The sequence below is a fragment of the Crassostrea angulata genome, chromosome 6 (assembly GCF_025612915.1).
Source record: "Crassostrea angulata isolate pt1a10 chromosome 6, ASM2561291v2, whole genome shotgun sequence".
Taxonomy (NCBI): Eukaryota; Metazoa; Mollusca; class Bivalvia; order Ostreida; family Ostreidae; genus Magallana; species Magallana angulata.
In genome coordinates, this window is record NC_069116.1 from 28,813,590 (window position 1) to 28,841,089 (window position 27,500).

A 27,500-nucleotide genomic window follows, 5' to 3' on the forward strand; every position below is an offset into this window, starting at 1 on the left:
TTCTCTAGTAATGTGTCTTAATTTAATCCAGTATTCTCATTTTAAAGGAATGAATACAAAGAAAAAAAATATCAAAGTCTCTTTTTTTTATGAGATGAGCATTGAATATAAAGTATGTTTAGGCTGAATCGAGATAAACATCAGCTAGTTTTACCTGAGACGGATTTAAACATGTGCGCCGTTATTTGATAATTTCTGTAAGTATATGTCAATAAATTTGAATAAATTTCCTAAAGCTTGGCACATATTTATGCAATTTCCATCTCCTGGTTAAATGCAAATATTGATTCATATAAGGGTGATAGATTGTCATATTGGTATAAATTATATTATCACGCATACACTCTGAAAAACCTGGGGAGAATTCAATGGTTCTCGTACCTTTAATATGTTTTCTTTTTGTGAAATTATTCCAAATTTAATATGATACTGTGTCTTATTTTATGATTTTCCGCTTTGCGGGTTTTGATATTGCTATCAACGAGGCTTGGATTTTCTGAATTATAATCAACATCAAAGGAGCCCAGATATAAGAATTCCAAATTGTAAATTTAAAACCATGGGTCCCCATACTCTGATAAAAGAGAGCAAATATTTGCTTATTAGATATAAAATTTTGCTTCCGTCCATGGTAAAGCTTTATTAGGTAATATCAAATTAAAATCGAAACTCTCATGTTGAATTCCGGGAGATCAGATTTTTACGTCCAGCCCCCTTTTACCTCCGTAGATTCAAAGAATTTTCAAGTAGACTTCTAAAAGAGATCAAAAAGTCCTACTCATTTTCATTTCATATGTAATTTTTACTTTTTTGCCCCCACTCTAGATTTGCTTTTAAATCTCGCAACATTTTTTTTTTCTCTGCTTTTTATTTTCATCTGAAACTGTTAATGTCGAGATTGATCCCTTGATTAACTTATTGGAATCTCTGCTAAGACACAAGAGTTTAAAGTGCTAGGCATTTCCAAGATACTGACCCTATTTTGGAATGTTCATCATATCTTTATGGATTTCTTGAAATCTCTGACCTGTCGGCTCTAATATCGTTTGCATGGCTCGGGATAGATGTTAATTGTTTTAATTCGAGTCTTTTCGAACCACAACAGGGAAATTTGATCAATTTGATAGAAATATGAAATTGCAAAATGACATGTTCATAACGGTGAAGAAATATCAGATTACCAGCTGTGTGTGGTCTTCAGAAACCATGCCATAGTTCAAAACCATTGGATCAATATGAGATATTTCTACTTATGAGAGAAAAACGGCCCATCTTGATCTAATGAGAAATATTTATGAACAAGGGAGATATTATTTTGTTCCACTCCCTACCAAACATATGTTGACTGTTAAATATCTTTGAATTTCGATCAATAGATAAAAGGGAATCATTTGTATTTTTGACACTGAATGTTCAGGTTCGAAAAGCTAAACATACAACCACTTCACTGGCAAATCAAAGAACGGGAGAACGTAAAGCGTTTTTTGATCGCAAACTTGTTAATAATCAGTCAAAAGAAAGAGTTATGAAAATTGAGACGGAATGTAAATATGGCAGTGGCTCGTGATCTGTTTTTTTGTTAGGGCCGTGCTGAGAGCAATTAGACCACTGGGGGGATATTTGTCAGATTCCTGGGAGGAACACCTAATCCCCCACAACATCCTGGGGCCTCATATCTACTCTGTATTTTTTCACCCAGTGGCATTATCACCATTGGTGAAAGTCACTCAAGCAGTTTGGATGCAGAGAGAATGAGGTAAAAAAAAAAAAAAAAAAGGTTCCTTTATCAGTGAACATCAGCAAGATTTTTTTTGCTCTCGGGATATGATATCTGGAGCGGGTTTCTGTTTTATGTTATGAATATGAATTTCATAGTGATGATTTCTTCCATCTCCTCCCAGCTAGCATACAATGAAGCTGATTTGAAAAGAGATCAAGAATTGAAAGAAGGGCTTGTTACCTCTGCTCTGTTTTATTTCTCTGGTCTACGAAAAGAATTCACGAAATTTTTCTATTATATGTTAAAGTACATGTGTAATTTTCTATGTAAATAAAGGAAATGTGCCTCTAACACCAACATTGAGATAGTATGCATTGGTTAGCATACTATGAGATATTTATTTTGTGGAAGGGGATTTGAGACAGGAGGAATGTTTGCATATGGATGGTTTTGTGCAAGTTAGTGTGTTAAATGTACTATACCTGTGGTCAAGTTGACCATATATGAGTGTTTTCATTGAAATTTGTTAAAACTTGACTGGGTATTATTTAATTAAAAAGATGGCGGCACAAAAGAAGAGAAAATTTAATACACTCAGTTGGGAAAATAATTTTGTTTACAGAGATTTTATTTTCTCTGTAAATGTCGTTTGGTGCGTTTTCAGCCCGAGTGCTAAGGAACTCAAAAGTACTTGCATGGCCATTTTATTTCATTTAATGGAGAAGTACTCTGTGAAATATTTTTCAAATGAATATGAGATATTGACAAGTGTTGTTTGTATTTGTTTAGCCTTGTTATTTTTCTAAGGACCTTTACGTATAGAGTCTTTTCTCTTTGTATGAAAAACACCCCTAACTTTTCAGGGAATAAGACAACTGTTTCAACACGGCGCCAGAAATTCCAATGTTGATTCAGTGGCCAAATTTTATAAAAATATATTAATATCAATGAAATATTTGTTAAGTCAATAGTGTGTCCTATCAAGTCAAAGTGAATGCATTCTCTTCAAGTTGGACATGAAAGGGAGATTTAAGCCTCGAACAATGCTTCTCCAATGCGTGCATTCATTTCAAATCAAATACATAAGGCAAATATTGTCTTGTATTGGATACACTTGTGAATGGACCAGCTTCTGACTCTATTGGAAAGTCAACCATTTTAGTGGTATACAAACATGAAAAGAAAGTGTGGAGATACTGTTAGCAAATTGTGAAAAAAAAAAGATGAAAGTTCATGAAACAGATACTAGTACAATGGCACTAATATTGCCCCCCTGTGTTTGTATTACCAATGAGAGGGGGGTCAGATGTTTCCTATTTATCTTTATTCCTGTTAATATTTAGAAACGTCCTTTAGAAATTTGCCATTTTAAAGGTGATCATCATAAAGTTAAAAGAAAAGGTGCAAAAAATCTATAATTTAAATTTCTTTCTTTTGTAAAAATGAGATCTATTAAAAGTTTTGGTCCATTTTATGATGTAGGGGAGTGATAATAAAAGAAGAAAAGAAAAAAAATTCCTCTTTTCTTTTTATTTGTTTTGCAAAATCTACTTTGAAATTGTATGTTAGCTAAGTTAAAATAAAGGCCTTGAGTAACTTAATTCACCTTGATGCCATAAAGTAATGCAACGCTTGTTGTGCATGACTACCATTGCCACTAATCCCTAGATAAGTTCGGACAAAAAATATGAATCATAAAAACCACAGGCTTCCTTTGTTTAAAATATATAATATATTTTTTTAAAAAGATTCATAGAGCCTGATTTGTTTGATTTAGTGGAGAAAATGAGGCATGCCAAAATAGTTATTGATAACAAGCGATGCTGAACTTGGGCATGGAAGTCAGAATAATGAAGACTACTGAGCATAAAATTTGACATGCCCACACACAGAAGAATTACAGGGCAAAAAAATCATTTTTTGACATCTTTTAGTACAGATATGGTTTTGTTTCTTCATGAAACCACCATGATAAGCCTTGAGGTATTGTTTTTCCCTGGCTGTCAAAGTTTGCAACCATCCCCTGATAAGTTTGGATACCCCTTTTCAATTATTTCATTCTTTATCTGATAGCGATCTGTAACAGGAAAAAAATAACAACTGCCAAATCTTTAAAGACTTCTTTTCTGTGGGTGCAGGAGGGTAAAAAATTGATATGAAATGTTTTGTATATCTTTGTAATGAATCTTATGGTTGTCAAAATTTTTTTTGATAACACCTATTCATATTATGAATTTTCCATTTAGAAAGGTCTACCCCTGGTTGAAATCTTGTTTCACTGAATGTCAAAATTTTGTTAGAAAATGAAAGAAGATACTCTATCTGTCAACTTTGTTTATTTTTGTAGCACTGACATTTTGACAGAATATACCTACTTTTAAAAATCTTTTCCTTTTTATTTTTTTTTTTTTTGTAAAAATGTATAAAAGAGAAAATTTGAATTTGAAAAAAAAAGGAAATTGTTTGTAGAAGAAAATTTGTAGGTTTCTATTTTTAACGAAAACCTGCAGTGGATTTCAGGACAAATATGGGGAAGGCCCTTAAATCAGTTTTTACCTTGGCTTAATAATCTGTTTGGAATGAAGGTTTTTATATGTAATATTCATCACATGTTCACGATCCACAATATAATTATAGAGCTGGAAAATTTTTCTGCTTGAAGATGAAATATGAACAAATAATAGGATCAGCATTGTGACATGGAAAATTACATCCCAAGATTAAATTTCCAAAATGATTTTCTTTTGAAAGGGCTCAGTAGGGACATTAAATATGAATGAACTGATAAGATTTCATGGGAAAATTGAAAGCACGGAGATTCTGGGCTGATCTACCAAGTCAAAAGTACACTAGAGGTGGTTTAATGGCCATAATTTTATTATTTTACATGGATTTTAGAAAAAGGAGGTGGCCATCTCTTTTTCCTTATTTACAGGAGTAGGTCAAGGGTGAGTGCTTCGGCTATTGTTGTTACTGCTCTCTGTTCATGGATTTTGTGTGGACAAGATGCAGGATAGTCAATGATGTTGGTAAATTTGTGAAATGGGCCATATTTCACCTGTGTCAGGGTAAAAACATAAAAATCTGAGCCTGACAACAAAATGTTATTGGCCAGGTGTAAGAGTGCCAAAAAAGATGAGTGACACTTATACCAGCCACATAAAATGGAGGCATTGAACCACGTATCCCCGCTTTGTGTAGGTCTGAGTATTACTGGTGTACATGCTTATGGTATCATTTCATACGAGTTACAGATTGACTAAAGTTTTAGTGCACACATCTGTGAGGTCTAAAGGAAGGCTTTGGAGGTGATGTTACTTAAAACTTTAATCGCTTTCATGCTGTTTTCACCTATAGATTTTCCTTTTGTTAGGTGTGATATCTTTCCCATTTAATATATCTTAAACAAGACGGATGATGCAGCCTTTTGTGTTTAAGTACATGCATAATTCCCTTCATCTAAATTTAGTTTTTTTTAAAGAATTATCTCTGATTGCCATTTTCTAAATGAAATTACATGTATCAAAGACCATCGTGGCCGTATACTAGAATTGTATGGGATCGTGTTTTATATATATATTTTTTTATCAGTGTTGTGATAGTACTATTGAAGAGAGGAAGTAAGTAAATTATATAGAATATGATAGTGCAAATGTTTCCCATGAAACTGGGCAGAATTAAGACATTTTCTTCCCCCCAAATTTCATCAGATAGTTTGAAATTACTTGCTTGAATGGCAAACCAGTATCTGGCGGATTTGCTCAATTGAAGGCAGGCATATAGTACATCTAGTCGTAATGAAAATAGCGAGAAGTTTGGGAAAAAAACGTAGATAATGCAGGATATATAAAGAAGGTAAAAAAAAGAAAGAAAATCTCTGTTCATCTTAATGTATATATATGCAATGTATTATAATGGAAAATTTATTGAATTCTGAAGAATTAAAAATAGAAAGTTTACACATGAAAGAATGACACACATGTTTTGATTCTAAACATATTTTTCTATTCTGTGCTGCAAGGCAAATGGAAATAAAAAAATCTTTTTATTTTAAATATCTCTTTTTTTTCATGTCTTCTGGGAATGAAACATTTTTGAAAAAAAGAAGAAAATTTAAATGTAGTATTTATCAGTGTTATCTATTTGTATATCAGATAGGTATAATATACTAGAAATTTATTATTCACTATCTTCTCCTGTGTCACTGGTACAAACACCCTATAGCTATGCTTGTAAGATTGCAAAACTGCAGATAAAAGTCTGATAGGAGACAGAACATTTCAGTTATGAATTATCTATACATAAAATGATAAAATTAAACAAAGGGTCCATAAAAAAATGCATTTTTTACTTTTTTGTGGCCAAAGGGGCAAAGACAGGTATTTTTGTTCAGTTAACCACAGACAGGACAGTTCAACACATGGTATCTGAATATACATGTCACCTTTAAACAAAGTACATGTATTAATTTCAAAGCTGTCCTATGTTTGACTTGCACTGCTTAATATTTTTGTTCATATAATACCTCTGAAATATGTTAAGTGCTTATATATCTGATATCTATATGCAATTGAAATGTAGATGATACCCAGTTACCTATTGAGATAATGTTTCTGATCCCACTTGTAAAAATTATCTTGTGCTGTCTTTGAAGATAGCAAAATGTTCTTCGTTTTGAATAGCATATTTATTTCACATAACCTTTTAATGAGAATCTTTTGGGTTTCATTTGTTACAGGTACTGAACCAAGCCCTGTCTCCAATTCCCCATCTGCAGAAGATGCCCACGTCTGTGGGAAATGTCGAGAAGAGTTCTTAGGACTTGAAGAATTCTTAGCCCATAAAAAAGTGTGCGGAAGCAAAGTTGTGTTGTTGTACGAGGGCAAGGACAGTGAAAACGCTGAAAGCAACGAAGCGGACGATCTCGAGGATTTGAACCCTCCCGCCAAAATTCCCAGATACTCTGACCCTGAGGACCAGTACAATTGTGGGGGATCAGACGGTGAAGGAACTTCAGACTTCATGGATAACTTTGACGATGATGAGAACGAGGTGATGGATGCTGAGGACCAGCAGATAGCCAATGAGGAGATAGATGAGGACCTGATGAAAATCTCCATGATGAATGCCGCAGCTGCTGCAGCCAATCAGGATATTTCAGCAGACAGTGAGGAGGATGAAGAAAACAATAATACCACCGACAGCAAGGATGAAGAAAAGTGTTCAGATGACAGTAAAGAAAAGACAACCCGTAACCTCCAGGAACCTCTTATGTTTCCATTTTCACAGTTTTTACCAACAAACTCAAATGTGACATTGGAGCCAATGAACGCCACTCGTGCAGCAGTGGCACAGTTTGCAGAAAACAATTTAGCACCAGCAGAGATTGCTTTGTTGCACTCCACACTTTATAATTTACAGCAGCAGCAAATTTTGCAACTTCAGCTTATTCAGCAGCTTCAGCTTCAAGTCAATATGGGGGGCACTCCCAACTCGTCTCCTTTGCCATTTTTGCCACCCGTTTTGCCATCGCAATCATCTTCTCAGGAACTCAACAATCATAAACCTCAGAGCAGTAGCAAGTCCGATGAGGACAGCGTGCAGGACTTGAGCAGCAAGGAGGACAAGTCGGAGAAAATTCTGGAAGCTCCAGAGAGTGAGGAAACCGAGACGAAACCTGCTGTAACCACGGCGATGTCTTCTGCTCCCATTGCACCCACCATTCCCTCATCTCTACCACTGACTGGCAAAGACTTGCTGTCGTCTGTACCACCCCCCACCTCAGAGTTTGCCAAACTGACAAAATGTAAGTCATCGTTATTTATAATATTTCTTTTTAAATGTTAGTAGTATCTTTTGGCAAGAGGTGGTGAATATATAATGAAGAGATGTACCTGTGCTGTCAATTGGTCAGTGGAGGTAAGTGAAGCGGGATTATTGAATTGTACATGTCGGTGCTGCTTTGGTAATCAGGAGTTTAAATACAGAATAATGATTGCTGAGTGCTTCATTACGTGATGAAGTTATAAATTTTTAAAATCAAATGCATTTGACATTGAGAACAACATAGGGAGATTGATTTCAGGATTAGAGTCTTTTTTTTTTTATTTCATTACAAACTAGAAATAGTTTTTTGTTTCGTTTCGGATCCAGGCTGGGATATATGTTTGTGTGACTGGGTACCGCCACTTACAGCAAACAAATTTTTACATGAATTGAGCTATGATATTAAACATTCTAATCATTTTTCTGTCAAAATACATCAGATAAAACCCTGACATTTTTTGGTTTAATGTATTTTATATTAATATCCTTCATTTACAAATTGCTATTTTGTCGGGATCATTAATTCTACCCGGCAAGTCATAATTGCACGAGTCTGCAACCCAACTTTTAATTCCATTTACAAAATGCATTGCTGGGTTGCAGGTCGATTCATGCACAGTATCAGGTGGATAGGGCTCCGTTTATGAATTTTAAACACCCTTCCTTTAAACACAGGTACAGTGTTGCCAGACAAATTACATTCAAATGTCAAGAAAAAATATGATAAATGACCGGATGGAATGTATGTCTAATTCTAAAATCACATGATTTATCGTAGAAATTGTACATACTTTTTCTTCATTCCCTTTTCAGTTTCAATTACGAACTTGATCACGAAACTTAATTTGGCATTAGAATTCGATTTTTAAATCTTTTTAAAAAAATTACTTTGGGGAAGATTTGCTATTAAAAACAAAATTATTAATTAATAATGGAGATGATTTATTTGTGAAGAGTATTTTTGTTTCTTGTATTCTGCCGATTCACACTCATATTACCCAATGAACTTTCAGTTTCTAACTTTAAAACAAAACACAAATTCCCATACTTTCAAGTTTTGAACTTGAATGCTATTAACTGATCCAGTGCTCAGTATGAGGATTGGGATTGAGTCCTAATGTGCTAAGTGACATATTTTTGATTGATTTTTTTCTCTCTTTGATATGTAATAAAACAGCATCGATAAGAGACAAATTATGAAGTATAATAGACATGCAGTGATGGAACGAGGGATCCAGCTGAGGCGAAATAGACCAGCAGCGAAACATTTGATCTAAAGCCTGTGTGTTAGAGCGACAGATTTTTTTCACCTGGGGGTCATAATATTCAATCATTTGAAAGCATTATTGTTTTATACTGATGTCAGAAATATGAAACTAATAATTTGTGATGGGCATAGTGTATTGATTCGGCTCAGTGATAATGTCACTCCAATGGCCAGGGGACGTTAGGAAGGGGGAAATATTCTTCATTTCCTTCTAAAAAATGTACTCCGCATTTGGTGAGTGGGGATTTGTGTAATGTACTCTGCAACCATTAGTAACCTTTTTGACACTTGATGAGCTGGTTTTCTGCTAATTTGAAGATGATGAATTCATAGGTGATGAAAAGATTGATTGGGGAAAAAATCCCAGGAAAAAAATGCAGAAGTATGATTTTTTCGAGAAAATTGCCTCTGAAGCCACAGAGCAGCAATTTTGCCATACTGATGTAATTTTTTGTTATCTTTGAAGTTTTTCTATCACTAATCCATTGAAACAAGGGTATGATTAGAATTTGTCAATTAATGGTGATGAAACTTGGCATATGTGTTCAAAGCTGTCCCAGCTTATTTCAGTTAAAATCCAGAAGAAACAAATTTAAGTACGTCGGGGTAAAAAAGATATTTCATATGACATCTGACATACTCAAGGTTAAATTGACAATTATTTTTTCTGTGAGTTATTGTGCAAAAATAATGTCAGAAAAATGCAAAAATTCACAGCAGTATAAAATATATATACATCTATTGAAGGGCTGGTAGACATTTTCAGGTCTTTCGCATCCTTATGAAAAATGGCGCACTTGATAAAAGCTGATCTCTGATCTTCCAAAATTTTGATTTCATTTGACAAGTGTCTGAAATGGAAATTACGAGACATCAAAAGCGGTGGGATGTATGTAATGTTGGGTTGGCACACCGATTTGGCATCCATTGATCAGTGTTAGTCCTGTTGATTACATTGCTGTAGCAGCTCAGAGGAAAGCCTTGACATGGCCCTACAATAAATCGCTTTTGAAGTTGCACAATAAACCATTAGAAAATCTGTAATAACCATATTACCTGTTAGGCCTGGTCATAAAATTTCTTCATGAATAGATGGAAAATGAATAAAATTTTGTATTTCAGTTATACAATATTTTATATCTCTTTGATAATGAATTTATATTCGGTTTAATGGGTTGTTGTTCAAAAGTTTTGCTTCCAATAATTTCTTCCTTTGCCATTATTTTACATCCTTCAGGGTTCATGTTTTTCATTATTAAAACATTCCGGAAATTGATTGTTTTATCATCTTTGATGAAATGAAATTCAGTTTGTATTTCAACACAACAGATAATTACATTCACCCTTAAGGGAAGGGGGTATTACGATTACCAAAGGGGAGGTAATTTCATATTGTTTCTTAGATGTTGTAAATCAAAATATTCAAAAAATTCTATATCAAGCTGTACTTGCAATATTTATACCACAAAATGAAAAGAAGAAGCTCATTTCTACTAGGCATTTATTTAATAAACCACCTGGGTCTTTGTTTTATCTTAACAGTTGAAATTTGAAAAGTCAACTAAAGTTATTGTGTTGAGGCTCCGATTGTTAAGAAAGACGTGAAGTGAAATTGTGTGTATTTTTTTGTAACAGAGATAATTAGTAATTACCAGGTGGGATAATGAGACAAAAAGTACCCATACTCAGTGGGCCTTTTTCTGTTATTGATTATATCAGCTAGAATCATGCAAACTCTCTCTCATTCTTTGTTTAACTTGGAGTAACCCCAGGTGGTATCCTAATTGTTAAATCCCCATTGATTGATGAGACCTGGATTTAAGTGATTAATCTTTTTAATCATAATCATAATTAATGACGTTTGGAGAAAATAAGTGTACTTAATTTGATTGAAAAGGGTTGTTGAAAAATTATTAAAATGTGTACATTCAAAAGCATTTATTTTTCACTCAATCCCTGGGATTAGCTTCCATAAATCAGAGGCTTATTGAAGCCTAAAAAAGGCCGATACTTTCTTGCTCATCTAAGTCTGCAATCCAAATAGGATCCTGTCAAAAGAGTTGACCTCTGTCTTTCTTTGTGATGATGGTGCGAACTTGTGTCAGCAAGCCTATTTCCGAGCATTAAAAGGAGCCGGCTCTTAATATCGGATGCAAGATGTTTAGGGACTAAGACTTTTCGTGACCTAATGTTAAAGACGTTTCGAGACCCGGACGTTTCGGGTCCTGGATCTTTTGGGACTTAGAATAAGATTTTTTGGGACTTGATGAAAGGCTATGATGAAAGATGTAACTTAGCTGCATAATTTATCCATGAAGCCGTATTATTATCAATTTTTAAAAAATAAATGAATCGTAACATGGCATACTATCCTTTGCATGCGGGTCCGGTAAAAGCTCTATAGGTGAGATATCGATCCCTATCAAATTGTCTGAGTGATCTGTAAAGTGTGGTTGATTTTGATGAAAACATTAATTTAATGATTAAACATGTAACATGCAAATGAAAACCAGGGAAAACTCTTTTCTTTTTTGTTTTTTGCCTACTTGCGTTGAGTCATATAACCAGATAACTGAGTGAAACTATTTTTTCCCAAAATGGCATTTTGTCGACGACAAAAATAAAGGGTACAGGAGCCTGTACCAAAAAGGGTCAAGTTAATAAGCCCCGACAGTAGAATTAACAGTTGATCTATTATACGGTTACCTCAGCCATTATTTGATACATTTACTAGAAATATCCAAGGAGGGATCGGGGCTACCGATAATTGTTATAAAAACAATCAAATCACACCTTTTAGCCTGACCTGTGGATAGGTGTAACCAGGTGTTAATTATGAGGAGACTAATGAAGAGATCCCCTATCTGTCAACACACACGCGTTTTTATCTACTAAATATATTTCCTATTACTCATTCATCATTGTTCAGATTAGTTATACTAGTTATCATGGTTATAACAAAGGTCATCGTCGAAAATTCGCTTATGCTAACTGACCTTTAGGCCTGCATACATGTAAATGCACATAAGAATAAATTTTCTTTTTAAATCAGAGCTTTTGTCATGCTGCATTTTTTGTATTCTCTTTATCAAAAATTAAAAAGAACATACAAGGTTGAAATAAACGTGTTTTATCAATCACTATCATGATTAAGTACTTTAAACACGCACGCACGGTACAATTAACCATTTCTTTTGGGTTTTTTTAAGTTTTATCTAGAAGATTTATTCACACACACAAAAAAATTACATTGAACATGGATTTAAATGAATATAGCATCAATTTTATTCAAATCCCAAAAAATCATATTCTAAGTCCCAAAAGATCCAGGACCCAAAAAGTCTTATTCCCTAAACATCTTTTCAGGTCACGAAACGTCCGGGTCCCTAAACATCTTGGTCACGAAACGTCTAGAATTCTTAATATCTCCCGTCAGCCACCCTTCTGCTGTGAGTCAATATGAGAAATATCATAAACCATTTTCCAATACAATTATTCTGTGAAGATGCAAGAATTTGTTGTCAGTTTCGATAGAAAGGCATCAAGCAAAAATAAATCAGGGCTCGCGAACTGATGATGGATCAATATCCGCAAATATGAAATATACAAGGCAATTGAATCAAAGGGTTAAGCCCCACCATAATTATGAATGTAAAAAGAATCCATTAATGCAAGAAGAAATGGCTAGGGGTGAGAAAGATCATATAAATATGATTATGGTAGTGGGGAGAGAGAGCTGAATTGGTCTTCCAATAAACAACGGCAGGCAATCAGTGACACTCGCTAACAGCAGGAGCTTGTCACCTTTCAGTGATTGGTCATTGTAGTCCTAACCTATTGTGTCTGCAGACGCTGGGCTTCTGGTCAAACATTTGAAGTTGCACAGCACAGTTGCTTTCTTCTTGACTGCATAGATATTACCAGTAAATGCATGCGATTTGTAGCTTATATTGTTAATGATATACGTAATTTTAATAGAAGGAGAGTTTAAGGAATTTATAAGTCATGAACTAAAGATTTAATGTAAATAAAACAAGAATATACTTCAGGACCAAATAGTTGCACACCAACACCCTTTTCTTAAGTTCATTTGTGTGGTATTTGGCCAAGAGTTTTAGTTTGAGAAGATTGATGAAACCTTTTTTTGGCTCTGGTCAGTAAGATATATTGGAATGTCCATAGATTTTGATTTGTTGTTGGCTTTGACAAGGTCAGATGATGGCCGCTTGTTTATGAATGCTTCTATGATTTATAGAGAGCAGATGAAGATCGGATCAATTGGCCTCATATCTAAACTCTGACAAATGCAGTCTTTATGGCATATTTTTTCTCCTTCCTACTTCCTTTGCACTGGGGAAAATATTATATCAAGGAAAGGGATATTTGTCATATCAGGAATTGGACATTTTAAAAGCATTGGCCAAGCAGTGGATATTATTTTTCATAGTGATTGATCAGAAATGACATTTTTTCCCCTCCTTTTAATATTTTTATCAAATATAGATTTTATGGCCCAAATCAAGAGGATTTTTTATTGATTTTTTTGGATTGATATCAGTTATTGCTGTATGTTTTTATGATGATTCTAAAATTTAGGGGATTTTAATCATTGAGAACAGTAATTTCAACTTTCAGGCCCCTGAAAAGTTCTGTGAAGTAAGTTAACAGCTCGAGTATGATATTTATAGAGTTTTAATTAAAAAACGGATAGTTTTTATACCATCTTTTTTTTAATTGAAAAAAATTACCTACCATAACTACCAAACATCAGGACAAGACGACATTTTGTTTTTATCAAATCATCGATTTAAAATTACATGCACCCACATTAAAGCCTCATGCAAATATGATTTTTATCCTATTGAGTATTCTTTAAGTATTGAGATAAGTTAATTGATCGATTTAGTGCCCTCTCTTAGTAAGATTTTATAGATGTACAAGATGTACAAAATGTTCAAAAACTAAATTTTACATTTTATCTGACATTGACAAATTCTATTCAGCAGCTTCTTTTGAATTGCGGTTCCAATTAAGACACACAGACAGACGATGTAATCAAATTTGACCTTAGATATATATCCATTAAAATTGCAAGTCTAGAAATAGCTGTGTTAGGCAACCTTCTGATTCATCTTGTAAACTCATTAATGTATTCACAGGGCAGATAAAAGATGTTAAATATTTGTCCGGATATCTTTGATAGTTTGTGATACATGAATATAAAATCTGGAGGCTGAGAGGGGGGAAAAAACTAACATTTAACAATGAATGATTTTTATTTTATAATTCAAAGAAGACAAAGTTTGGGATTTTAACAAGGAAAAGTACTGATTTTTCATGAATAAATTACAATTCGTAGTTTTTACTTAAAAAGATCATAAGTTTACCCCTATGGGGCCCCATGAAGATGGGGATAACGTTCCTATTAAGGTAGACAGTCTTTATGATATCCATGGGTTTGTTTAATTCATGACAACTTTCACCTGCGTTTGATGTCATTACTTCAAAGTTTTCCCCAAATTTCAAACAAACTTAGCTGGTGTTGTATGATAAAATATATATTAATAAGAGATGCCACATCAGAGCTCGCTAGCAACTAAACATTTTCCATCAGGTTTCTGAATGTAGTTAATATACCTAATAGATTAAATGGTCAGAAAAAAATAACAAGTTCATCATTTAATCATAAAAGGAGACATTTAATATTTTTTCAGTATTCATATTTATTCATAATCATTTAAATTAATCTTAACAAGAGTTGACTTCTCAGCTTTGTGAATTGTTACAGTGGTTTGAAGTATAGGTACAATGTTCAATAGACCTCCAGATAGCAATTGAAAAATGATGTTTTAAGTTATAAAGAAAATTGATAAATATGTTTATGGAATCATCCCAAGACTTTGTGCTATTGATCAATAGATTTGGAGGGTTTAAATGTTCTCAATATTACAAATTGACACCTGTCACAACTCGTTGCTAAAGCAATCCTCAAACGTCCCATAAAAATCTCGCCTATAAAGAGATATGAAAAAGACATTTTTTGACGAGATAAATACATATTTTATGGGTTTTAATTCCGACATTATGAAAAATAATATCCCCTTTCACAAAGACTTGTCTGTTCTTGTTGCCTCTCTCCAACTTCAAACTGTGAGTTTTAATTTGCCTTGATGGCTTTAGAATAAGGGTATCAAAAATCATGGCCTCTACCAAAAATAAATAAGAATTGAATGCTTATGAATTTTATGATGAGAAACCTCTTTTTTCATGTTGACTCTGAATGTTACGAAGACCTTGTGATTAAGATCAAAGTAACCCAAAGTTTTACAAGATTTTTGGATTTCTTTTCGACAAAAAGATTAGATTCTTGAGATTGCATGAAAATTGGTTGACCACATGGTACAAGTGGGTGAATTCTTTTTCCTAATTCCTCCAGCGCGGGTATAAACAGGAAGGGGGATTTGTTCCCTCAAATGAAGAGACCCCCTTTGCATGCATGATTTTGAATAAAAAAAGAAATGACACATTGTAAATCAATTTAAATGTTATCATGCCTTTTTATCAAAGACAAACAAAGACAAAAACTTTGTTGCTTATTAGTCATACATCTTACGGTGCCTCTGCTAAGTTCATGTATATTTTTTGCCGTGGAACAAATAATTCTTTTTCTTAATGGGTGGCACATGATCTCTTCCTTTACGAACACAGGCGATCTTTTATTTTATGACAAATTTTGACATTGAGATTGCTGCACGAGATATGATTTAAAGTGTCAAAAGTTTCAATCCTATCAAAGCGATATTTCAGTCATTCATCATTGATATTTCATTATTTGTCAGACATATTTTCCGATCTAGGCAGGTCCATCAGAGATATATGTGGAAGATGTAATCGGAGAAAAGGTATTAGAGTGTGAATAATAGCGGATTGGTACCGAATTATCCCCATAGTGTCTGCTGCCTCTAGATGCTTCTGTCATAGAGTTAAAAAACAAGAGAGAAAAAAAATCTCTCACAATATGTCATTTAACTTTGGTTAAGTTAATCAGATTAAGGGAATTAAAGAGTTTTTATAGCATTGTGATGTACAATGACTTGTTACATGAATACATGAAGAAATCACGGAGAAGGGAGGGGAGGCAGAATGTTTTCTTTAAATTCAATGACCACGCTGTATTGATAAATCAATATCATTTTATTGAAAAAGATGAAAAAATATCTTCAACAAAATATGTCCAAAAGGCAAAAAAGATTTATTTTCCATGCACAATCTTTAAGCAGATTAAGCTTTCAGGGAAGAAATGAATATTAAAATGAATTTTTAATTTTTTTCCATTATGTTATGGTCATGTTTTTTTTATGAATGTTGGAATAAGTGCTGGGTTTAATAATGTATTTCAAATAATCAATTGCACACTCGTAATACCAAAGAGAAATCCCTTCATATGAAAAAAATATATTGCTCAAAGAATGAATGATGAAAATGAAAATAAAATGGAGAATTTCAAGTTTTATATGTTTATTTTAATACACATCAAAGATTATTTCTTCACATTGGGCATAAATGTGTCTTTTAATCTATTTTTCATAAGGATTATAAAGTAAAATATCCCTTTTAAGGATTCTTGTAAAGTAAATTGAAATTAAAAAAAGTGCTCCCATATGTCATCTAGTGCCATAAATATTTGATAATGTTTTATGAATTTTAAAAAGATGTGTTATCTTTGAAAATTGTTATTATTGCAGGAAATGCATACAATTATTTTAATCATTGATTTTTCTCTGAAAATGGGTTTACAAATTGCATCTGAATGAGCAACTTAGATTCGGATCCTGGAGATAAAGCTTATAACGCTTGGAACTCTTGAAGAATCAAACAAAAGAATCTTTATCAGATGTCATATACAATAATGGCATATCATTGTGTCTTAATTGGCTGAAATGATCTTTTCTATATGGCCACATTTAACATTATAGCCAGGTTTCATTTTTTTTATCATGATACTCAAAAGGTTAAGGTCACTAGTTTTTAAGGTCACTAGCATTTGTTAGATTATAGAGTGTCACGTAGGCAGAGTTATTTCCAATTAAAATCTCTATAGCTAACGATGCAATATAATTATTATGCTAATGATGATCATGATAAATTATAGAAATTTGATAATAAAAATTTCTTAAATTTGCAAGTAAATTGGTTAAACTTGTGGATTTAATGCATTATAGATTGCAAGGTAGGGATAAAAGAATAATTTAATTCAATATTTATATTCTTTCCATTGATATTTCAAACATGACAAATTCTATATGAATCTATAGTTAATTTATCAAGAGGTTGGGGTTTTTTTTCCATCCATATATTTTCACATTCAGTAGAATGGCATAAAATTCTTGTTGTATAAGATATTTATTCTCGTTCCCCAGAGATGAAGGATGGTGACTGTCGGACTAAGAAACTACCATAGGCATGAAACGAAGACTGCTCTCTATCAAATATTAAACATATTCTGTATGATATTTTTTATGATGAAACTTCTAAAATTTTGTAATGAGGTTACAAGTGTAAAACTTCATAGATACAATGAATAATTGAAGTTTTCTCACACTTTTAATGTTGGCAGCAGTGGGTTAGTCTCGATTTTTTGGTGGTTATAAATGCCACATTTTTATACAATATGTTAGGTCACTTTGGCGAAGAACCCAATTACCCAGTCTGAAGTTTATATCATAACTCTTGTATTCTTCACAAAATCCCTTGGGTCAGTCTGCATTTCTCATTTCTGTAATGTACGTATCCTCTGCAAATACATGAACCAGTATTTTAAGTATTTGAAGATGAATGCTCTAGATTGTGGACAAGGTTTGACTGTTTTATTTTTTTAAGTGCCAGAATATGATGACTGTCTTAATTTCTGCAAAAAGGTGATGGCAAAATTTTATCAAGAATAGAAATATTACATGTGTAGATAAAATTTGATCAAAGTACTGAAAGACAGATTTTGGCAATGTATTACTATATTTAGTAATATTTAGTTCTGTGAGACTATAGACAGATAATTGGTGCAAATTTAAGTCAGATAATTGGTTCTTTGCTTTGCACATTGCATGGGTTAACCATTGCATGGTGGGAGTTGCATTGCAGTCCATATAGCTAATGACAATTAATTAATAAGGGTTGTTCCCCTTTTATAAACTGTAAACTTGTGCCTTATTTTGAAGAGATTTTAAAATGCAACAGACAATAGTTGCATTTTTTGTCTTGAGTGCGCTTTTCTGGAATTTTTCAGACAGCAGTCTAAACACTAAAGATTAAATGCCTGGCATGCTAAATTTTCTGCTTCATTTTTTGTTTGATATTTCTACCATATGTATGAAATTACAAATTCTGTTTATAAATTCTAATGAGTTCCTTCATTGAAAAAGAAAATTGAGGCCACCAAAGGGGTAATGGTATGAACAGGAAATGTATACCTTTGTTTTTTCAAGTGTTATTTGTTCATATATCAGGCAACAGATATGAAAAGTTAAAATCAAGAGATTGTGAAAGAATTAGAACATACCAGATTTTTTTATGATTGATGAGATACCCTTGGCAGACTTGTCTAAGCCACCATTTCCCCCGGTTATTTATGATAGTTGTATTATTTTTGAAGAAAGGAAATGGTTGATAACTCGCAGATATCTCATTGTAAATAAAATCATTTCACTCCCTCATTCCTGCCATTATGTGCAGCATTTTGCACCTGCAGTTATATAAACTTCAAGTAATATGTTTGAATGCCGTCCAAGTTTGAATACCACATTTTCTGCCTAATTTCAAGCAATTTACAGAGTAAAAACTTCCCCTTTCATTTCATTATTTTAATTGTGTAATTTCAAAGTAAACTCGACGGAGGATGATGTTCCTGAAAGATGAATAAGTATCTGAGATACCAAGGTATTTCAGGACAAGACAAGTACCCTATGGAGCTGCCAAGGTTATTACTGAAGGCAGCAGAAGGTTATATTCATACAAAGCTCTGGGATAAAATGATAATCTGAAATTGTAATGAATATCAATTTGAAGATGATTGTCTCAGAAACACACAGCTTGATGAAATTTTAGTAACTCAATGAAATTTTAATGACCATATATAGATCCGGCAGGTCTTTCATTAGTGCGGTCTTTGGAAGTAAATGCAGAAATAATAATTTAGCCGAGATCCATTTGCATAAATCAAATTAGATTTTAATATTATACATGAAATTGTATATAGATACAGAATACTAAAACTGCCAATAATTGGATGATATGGGAATATTAAGTTTCTGATATTCATAGTCGTTTGCCTCCTTTGAGAATTTATAAAATAATACCTATATATACCTGCACAGTCTTGCTCCCATAAATATTTTTTAATGAAATAAATTTGAGTTTTGTCATCTGGAGTGTTATATGTCTGAATTTATATGCTTGAAATTAATATGTAATGAGACATAAAAATCAGAAAGATATTGGAAATTGGATAGGTATTTCACAGAAGTGATATAACTGACATTTTAATTTATCTCAGAATATGAAGATAATTTTTTTTTCAAACTGATATAAACCAGGAAATTAAAAGTTTTGGAAAATATTAAAGCAAATATTTTTCATTAGATAACCCAAAAAGTGATTCAGAAGAAAACATTAAGAGATTAATATTGCGAAGAAAAAGCCTTTGTCAGATGATAATGTAGAAAAAATTTCTTTCCCTTAGGAAAACGAGAATGGCTTACATTTTATGGTCATGTCCTTTTATTAGTAACCGGTATCCTCTTGACTTCTTAATCGTTTCATCTTATATACAATAACCAGAATTTAAAAGCTGAAGTCAGATATCCTTGTGTATGAAAATATAAGTATAATTATGATAAATCGTCCAGTAACGATGGAAGACGACACCCTGACTTGGGGTATCCATATCGGCGTGTATTAACCCTTGTCATGGCACCAAGTGTCACCAAATCTTAAGACCTCCGAACTTGACAGACAAGATAGGATTATCAACAACACGGCTAGGCCATTGTGAATGTATGACTCTGAAGAATCGGTCGGTTGTTGTGATTAGGGGGAGGCTTGCATGTGTTGTGACCATTTGTCACAAGGGTTATGAAGATGTATGACAGATGGCAGCCATATTTTTGGTCATCCTAACACTTTAACTCATAAACAACCAGGATCAAAGTTCTAGGCCCATTGTTCTGGGGGTTGAACCTCCAAAAGGTGGATTGGTTGATCTATATCTATCTGCATGGGCAATCTCTCGCTTCACTGACCTTGGTTATTGAATTATCAAAAAACATGAGGAAAAAGGGTAACATTATTTCATTAGGGTCAGATATTTCAATTTTACTCGGTGCATTTTCTTTCTTTCCCCCACAGAAAGGGTCAGGACCCTTGGTTAGCTTGATGGGTCTTGCCATGCTGGTGTAGCGGTGATTAAAATATAAGATTTCTATGATTTTGATCCACAGAGATAGGACTTATTGCCAGAACAATAGGTATATTTCCTGCGCGACTGGAGTTATAAATCTTTGTACCAGAATGCACCTCCTGCTTATTAAAAACAAGGCATTCATGATTAACCATTTCAAACTTTCTGCATCCTTGAGTTTGAGTGATGCTCTTGTTTAAAGGATTTTTATTTCTATATATTTTTTTTTCTCTTTGGATTCAGTTGGGAGTTATGATAAACAATCTTGTATCTTTTATATTTTTCTTGTAGACGTACTTTCACGTAAATATGATCATTTATTATCATTAATCTTCATTTCTTGTCGGACTGGTTTTTATGTGTACAAATCATCTGCACTATTAAGCATAACAATTTATTTTTAATGCTGAAAAATTAGGTGCTTTGATAAAAGAGAATATATAACTGTCCTAATGTATGATATTGAGTTAATAAGACTGAAATTAACAGTAAATTTATGAAAGGAAACCAAATCAAAGAAATAAGATGTGTTATTTGATGACACTGATTTATGTCACTGACTTCTGGAATGTCATGTGACCCTGCTCCCGTGGTTACCATGGAGCTAGTTACAGATGATGAAGAGGAGGCACTTCCTGTAGTCGTTAGAGCACTACTGAGCTAATTTGTCAATGGTGTGTAAACTTGAAGAATTATGATAGCCAGACCTTTCCTGGGCTGTATCACAAGCCCCTGTCTCTTCCTGCTGGGAGATACAAATTGTAGAGTAACCCCCTGTATTGCCACACACAGCATCCCCCTATATAATCCCTCTCCTAGAGATGTGCCGCTATCAAAGAAGCCCTGTCGAGGTGCGAAACTCAAGAGATTGCATTTTCAATGTGATGAAAAAGTCTGAAGATATACAGGCCTTTTTGAATTCTTTGTGAATTCCTGTACTTGAATTTATAGCACTGTGCATAAAACAAAGACAATTTGCTTTATTTAAAAATAAAGTTTCCTTGGAGTCAGTCAGTTAAATATTTATTTTCTGTTTTCTCTTCTCACTCCCATCAAAAGTGTTAAGAAGTGTGGAAAAAAAAGATAAGTAATTGCAAATTACTTATATGCTTGAAAAGTTCATGTACGTAAAAAGATCATGTACATCTAGTTTTTTGTTACTTTTTGAAATGATTAACGATTGGGATGGTTCTTTTATATTAAATTTTGATTAATTCAATTAAAAAACAGCTGAACTTCTTGTTTTGCAAAACTTTGTTGAGAATGTAACACAAGAAATCTACTTATATCTGGATGATGAATAATATTGGATAAGAAACATGAAAATGATGTTATTTTGGGTTAGAAAAAGAGCCAAAAATATTAGCAGTTGATAACAGGAGGTCACATTCCTTGCACTGTCATGACTTTGAAATAATAGAAAGAGAATTCGGATACTGTTGGGGAGTGTTGGAGGTATACAGTAAGAACTTGGCTGTTGCAGGGTGAAAAAGGCTGCAGACCCCCTCATTATATCCAATAGGGCTGACACTTCATGAGAACAGAAAATATGATCAGCGATATCACGAAAATTTTGACAGACTTATAGCCTTAGATTTCAAAGCCAGCTGTGTGGTGATGTCAGTCAAATCTCTCAAAAATTTACGAGCACTGGAAGACGGCCATGTTTCCATCATTATTCATAACCAGGCTTGTTATAAGAGGAGATTTATGATTTAGAAGAAGTAAAAAAAAAATCATTGAGGGAAAATGTAAGAATTTTATATATAGTTAAGTTATACGACTTCCTTTGCCAAATAATTAACTCGTAAAAATTTTTTTCCGATGGGAAGGGGGAGCAGCTATAGAATCTAATAATATAAAATTGGAAAAGGATGCGGGTTAATTTTTGCAAAATTATATTATATGGCTCCCTTAATGTTGAATTGAATATGAGGAAGGTAAATAGTGATCGAATGTATCAAGTTAGAAATTTTTTTAAAAGCTAAATGGTACAAATTGTGTATAATTTGGGGTTTATGACATCATAATCTAGCCAGGTCAATGTGTACGGGATTATCTTTGATCTGCAGCAGATCACATATTATGTATGTTATTGTCAAGTGTTTCTTCTCTCATTTGGCTTAGGCTGGCTGTTTTAATGATCTGTTAAAGGATGCAATTCACAGAGACTTTGATATGGGCGAACATGTGTTCAAAGACCATGCTTTTCTGGTAGCTGTTGATGATATAGGTATTGAAAATCTGAGAGTGAATTGTTTGGAAATAATCAGGAGATACCATCTGCAAGTTGGAGAACTTCTGGCCATTTTGTGGGGTGATGAGAAAAGAAAATCAGATGGACAATTTCTTTTTTTTCTTTTTTTATCATTTTCCATCATACCTCTGATATTGTGAAATATGTTATTAATTTTTTTTTGGGGGGGGGGGGGGTGTAGATTATTTTGATTTTGAAGGCTTTTAATAGAATGCCTTTCGAGTGTCAAGTAATATTTGCATCACTTGTTGCGATATACAACTAAAAAAACTGTGATCATGAAAGTTTTCTTTGCGATGTTTTTTACGAAGGCAAGGATTTTTTTGAGATTCGTTATAAGCTGAAGTTTGACAGGTCTGAAGAAGAGTTAGGAAAATAAAAACAGAGAAAATCAGTTTCAGCCATGTTAAAATGACAATGAATTTACAGCTAGATTTTATCATTAAATTCGCCAGTGTTTTGTCAGCAGTTTGAAGATAGAACTGTAAAAGCAAATACCAGAAAAATTTTTGTGGAGATTAGCAGAATAATGAATTTTCTTTAGATATTTTCATCTCCGCTAATCACCCCTAACAGATGCTATGAAATGTCATTTCCGAAATAAAATTCACTATATGATTCATTTTGATGTCAAAATAAATTGCATCTCTCTTGATTTGAATAAACAACTGGGTCATATTTTTGGGATGCCTTGCAGATATAATTCAGGTGAAAAAAAAATGGGTTACAAAGGGACATAACTCTTGTATTCCTGCACCACCTCTGCCATCATTTGTAAATGTTATTGTTTCCAACAATAAATAACTGCTAACTAGACATCACTTGGAATGTATCTTATTGCACTGAAAGGGGTAAAACAAAAAATGGGAACTTGGAAACAATAAATAATTTTGCCATGAGATGCTCGCACTGTGATAAAGAAATTGAACGTGCCTTTTCTTCCTGTTGCAGTGGTTGAGAGATCCCAGTATGTCAGCGACGACCCGTTTTTCCGCCACAAGTGTCGCCTGTGTCAGAAGGTCTTTGGCAGTGACAGTGCCCTGCAAATCCACATCCGCTCCCATACAGGTAAAATACTCACCAACTTACTGCACACAGAACTTACCTGTTGTTATGGTAGTGTTATAGCTTAAAATCATCAATATATTGACCAGTGGCTAGATGTGATACAAAACAGATGTAATAGCAATTTGGAAAAAAAAACTTTGTTTTTAAAGGAATATGAAAAAATCCCTGGATTTTTAAATTTAAACAATATTTTGTTATGAAAACATAAATGGAGGGGATAGCAAGCATTTCAAAAGATGATTAATGATTTTGTAAATTTTCATCTTTTAACTAGAAGAATTGACCACAAATGCACAGTATTTGATAGTCTGTAGTCGGTTTTTTGGATAGAACACGTGATCTGTAAGGTGCCATGTCTGGCTACAGTATCTTGTCATCAGGTGACCCCCCTAACTTATTGTCCTGTCAACACATTACCTGACAGAGAGCAATCTTCTACTTATTATATTTGCTGCATTATTTCTCATAATTATGATGGAGTGTTTTATCACCTTGATCAAGTTCACGTAGCCTCTATGATAACAGTTTGGCTCATTAATAAGAGATGAAGTCTTCCCGCATCTAGCCGAACCAATATGGAAACAAAAAATCTGAACTCTGATCCCGGTGCACTTGTGTAGATGCCAAATTTTCTAAATGATAGAACAACTTCTTCTTCTTATGTCTTTGAAAATTGGCTTGATGAAAATTAGAAGATGATGCATTAGTGAAATTAATATTTTTTTTACGTATGGTAAAACAATGGGTTGTGGTAACGGTTGTGAAAAAGCAACATTTTGCTTTTTTTTTTTTTAGTCCTATGATAAAGTAGTGTCTGGCAATGCATTAAAACCATCATAGTTCATCCCGTATTTAGCTGGAAGGAGCCCTTGATATGCATTTACAACAGAGATACAGACCCAGAAAATTACTTTTTTGATATTAATTAATTTGACTTTTTTTGTGCCAGCCAATGCGCTGTAGGAGAAATAAGCTTAGGGACCGAAAGTATGATATTGGTTATAAATTCTGATAACAAATGAGCACTGCAACCTACCAAAGAGAGAGAGAGAGAGCCCATAGGGAATAACACAAAAACTCAAAAGAAAAAAAAATGTGTATGATTCAGGTCTTGAGAAAGACATGTTTACTTTGTTTTATGGGACAGCAAAGGTCCTAAATAGTAGTGCAAGTTGCATTAAAACTGTCTCGCCTTTTTTTCTGTGCTGTAAACGTGTTGCTCGGCAATTACAGGTAAAATTATTCCGGTATAAATCATTTGATAAAGGAGATGATATCACCCAGTTCAAAATTATTAGTTCCACAGTGGGCTATGACATCTGAATATTGAAAAATATGATTTATGCGCCGGGCCTCTCCGAGCGTTCAGGTTAACTTTCCATAAATTGATTCAGAAATGATGGGTCTGCTATTTTTATTACGAAAACGTCATGTAAATTTCACTCGTTACCAGTTCCATAAATGATTTATTGAACACTCACCTTCCCGCTTGTATTTGATTAAATATTTCATTTTTGCCATAAAAATGATTGTATATGGCAACCGCCGTATTTCTGGGATACATGGATGGTCAGGGTCCAAGAGGAGAGACTGATACAGAAAATATATCACTCAAAAATGTCAAACTCAAGAGATAAGGGGAAGCAGTCTCATTGGGAATTTTTAAGAGTCGTCATTTACCGAAGGAGAAAAAAATCGTTTCTCGATCTTATATGTCATACGCACTGACCTTGTGTTAGAATAAATAAAAAAAAAAAAACGGAAAGAAATAATGTGCAGTGAAATTTTTCGAATGTATAATCATGCCATATGTCCCCCCTCCACCTCTTTCTCACAATTGCTTCACACTCTGTCTGGGAAAATATTTTATATGGTCATAATTATGGTAAATGAGAACGTGGAAACCGACTTGTAAAAACCGTAATGTCCAAATTGATGACTTTACAACACGGTGACGAAGGCTGATTTTGACAATGTCAGTCATAAATTATCAATTTTACGTCAGAATTTCTTAACAATTGTGTGAAAATTGAGTTGTAATTCACCTAATATCACAAACACCGCATCATAATCTAGAGCAATTTGCAAGTAACATGGATGGTGGAAGTTCTTCACCATCCTGTGAATCTAATTAGCAGACGACCCTTGGTGTCATCTGCCGCCAAAATTGACACGACGCAACGAACATGATGAAAAGAGGGATTTGGGTTTTTTGTTGTATCGATTCTACAATTCTTGAAGAAATTTATCTTTTTCGTCCCCATCATTGTAATCTAATTCTTAAACAATTTATGGTCCTTCGATAACTAATGAAACCCCCTTGTTCTCGGACAGGCAAGAAATATTATTCCGCAATTATACCAGAAGAAGGTGCAATTAATATTACAGACTTTAAAGAATGCAATATCTTTTTTACTTGTAATCCAATTAAGTGATAATGTTTTCACTTTATTATGAAAGACACGTTTTTTTCATCGATAGTTGTTGGTCTAGGTTTAGGAATTGACGTTACAGCTTCCTACCATTTCCCCATTGGCGCGAAGTTTTTTGTCACAACAAAAGCGTCTCGCAAAACGTCTGCGTCAAAGCATTTATTTCTGCTGGAGAAAAAACTCAAAGAGATGGGCTAAAATTATTTTTCATTCTGTTGTCTATTTTCGGTCAATATAATATATCATTCAGAGATTTTTCTCTTTGTGTGCTAATTTTATTAGTTGCTGTGACTTAATTTAAGTCCTGTAAATTCTCGTCACGGTCTATGGCGAAATGAGTGATCGGGGGATTGACGGACACTTTCATTTGATGTCCATCTTTTAATCATGTTTCGCCTTGAAATTTACAAAGGGGCCATGAATTACTCAATATCCTCGCTGGACCTTTGTGGAGGCCATAGGTCACGCGGAGAAGAAAGAAAACCCATTCACGCACCTGCCGATATGGGGTTTCGCGCAAACGATTAAAAGATGGACATAGAATAGAATTGAAATAGAAAAATAGCATTGAACAATGTAGGTCTCATTTCCTTTCCTTTATTTATCTAACAGTCTGAGACGGATAAAATATGGCTATTTTGCTAATATTTCTTAAATGTCAACAGTATCTTTGTGTGATGGGCCGGGCGAAAAGAAACCAATATAGGCATTGTATCATCTCAAATCTCGCCGTCCAACACCTGACAATCATAATTCCTTTTGATTGAAATTCTTACGAGGCAATAACACTTTAAAAATTTACATTAGAATTATAATATTTTCCCTCTCTTATATCGGTTTGCTTTTGAAATACAAGGGTGCTCACTGTTTCTTTGAGTCTGTATCTACACGGTTTAAGCTTTAACCGGCTGCATTTATGTTTACGAATTATGGGATCAGACACCATAATAAACGGAAGAAATTTTGGTATTAATTTGCTGTTTATCTTTTTAAAAGTAAGGCATGGATTTTCCTTAGCTTTGTTGGATTTTGGGACAAAATGGTCTTCGATTTTTAAACGATTTTTTTTTTACCGAGTATCAATATATAAATATCCCATTACATAATTTAAATTTAATAGAATAGGATTAAAAAAAAGATATCGTATGTGAATTTTTTATTAAAAGCAGGAACTTGCATATCTATATTTTGATTTGAAATTCTTTCATGATTCAACTCGCACCTGGATTTATTTCTTTCGGGTATCAATAGTGATTTTTAATACAGAATTTGATCCATCCTTTACGTCTCGTAAATTCCAAAAAGTCGACCTTCACAATGGCGCTCGGACTCTCATTATCATAAATGTCATTTTATAAAATTGCTTTTTTACAATAACAGAGGTCAACTTCACCCAGTGAGAAATTTGACAAAATGATTGCCCCCTTTGTCACGGACAAACTTAATGACCAATTTTCACTCCGACCCAGGATGAATTT

General features: G+C 33.6%; 1 protein-coding gene across 4 annotated transcripts in view; it reads left to right on the forward strand.

Moving 5' to 3' along the window:
* The window catches only part of LOC128187012 (sal-like protein 1), a 40,841-nt gene that overhangs the window by 6,744 nt on the left and 6,597 nt on the right, over positions 1–27,500 (forward strand). For all 4 annotated transcript variants that reach the window (XM_052857034.1, XM_052857035.1, XM_052857036.1 and 1 more), the window contains 2 exons: positions 6,459–7,526; positions 23,474–23,590. In XM_052857034.1, the coding sequence (XP_052712994.1) occupies positions 6,459–7,526; positions 23,474–23,590 (1,185 nt within the window). The remainder of the gene's footprint in view (positions 1–6,458; positions 7,527–23,473; positions 23,591–27,500) is intronic.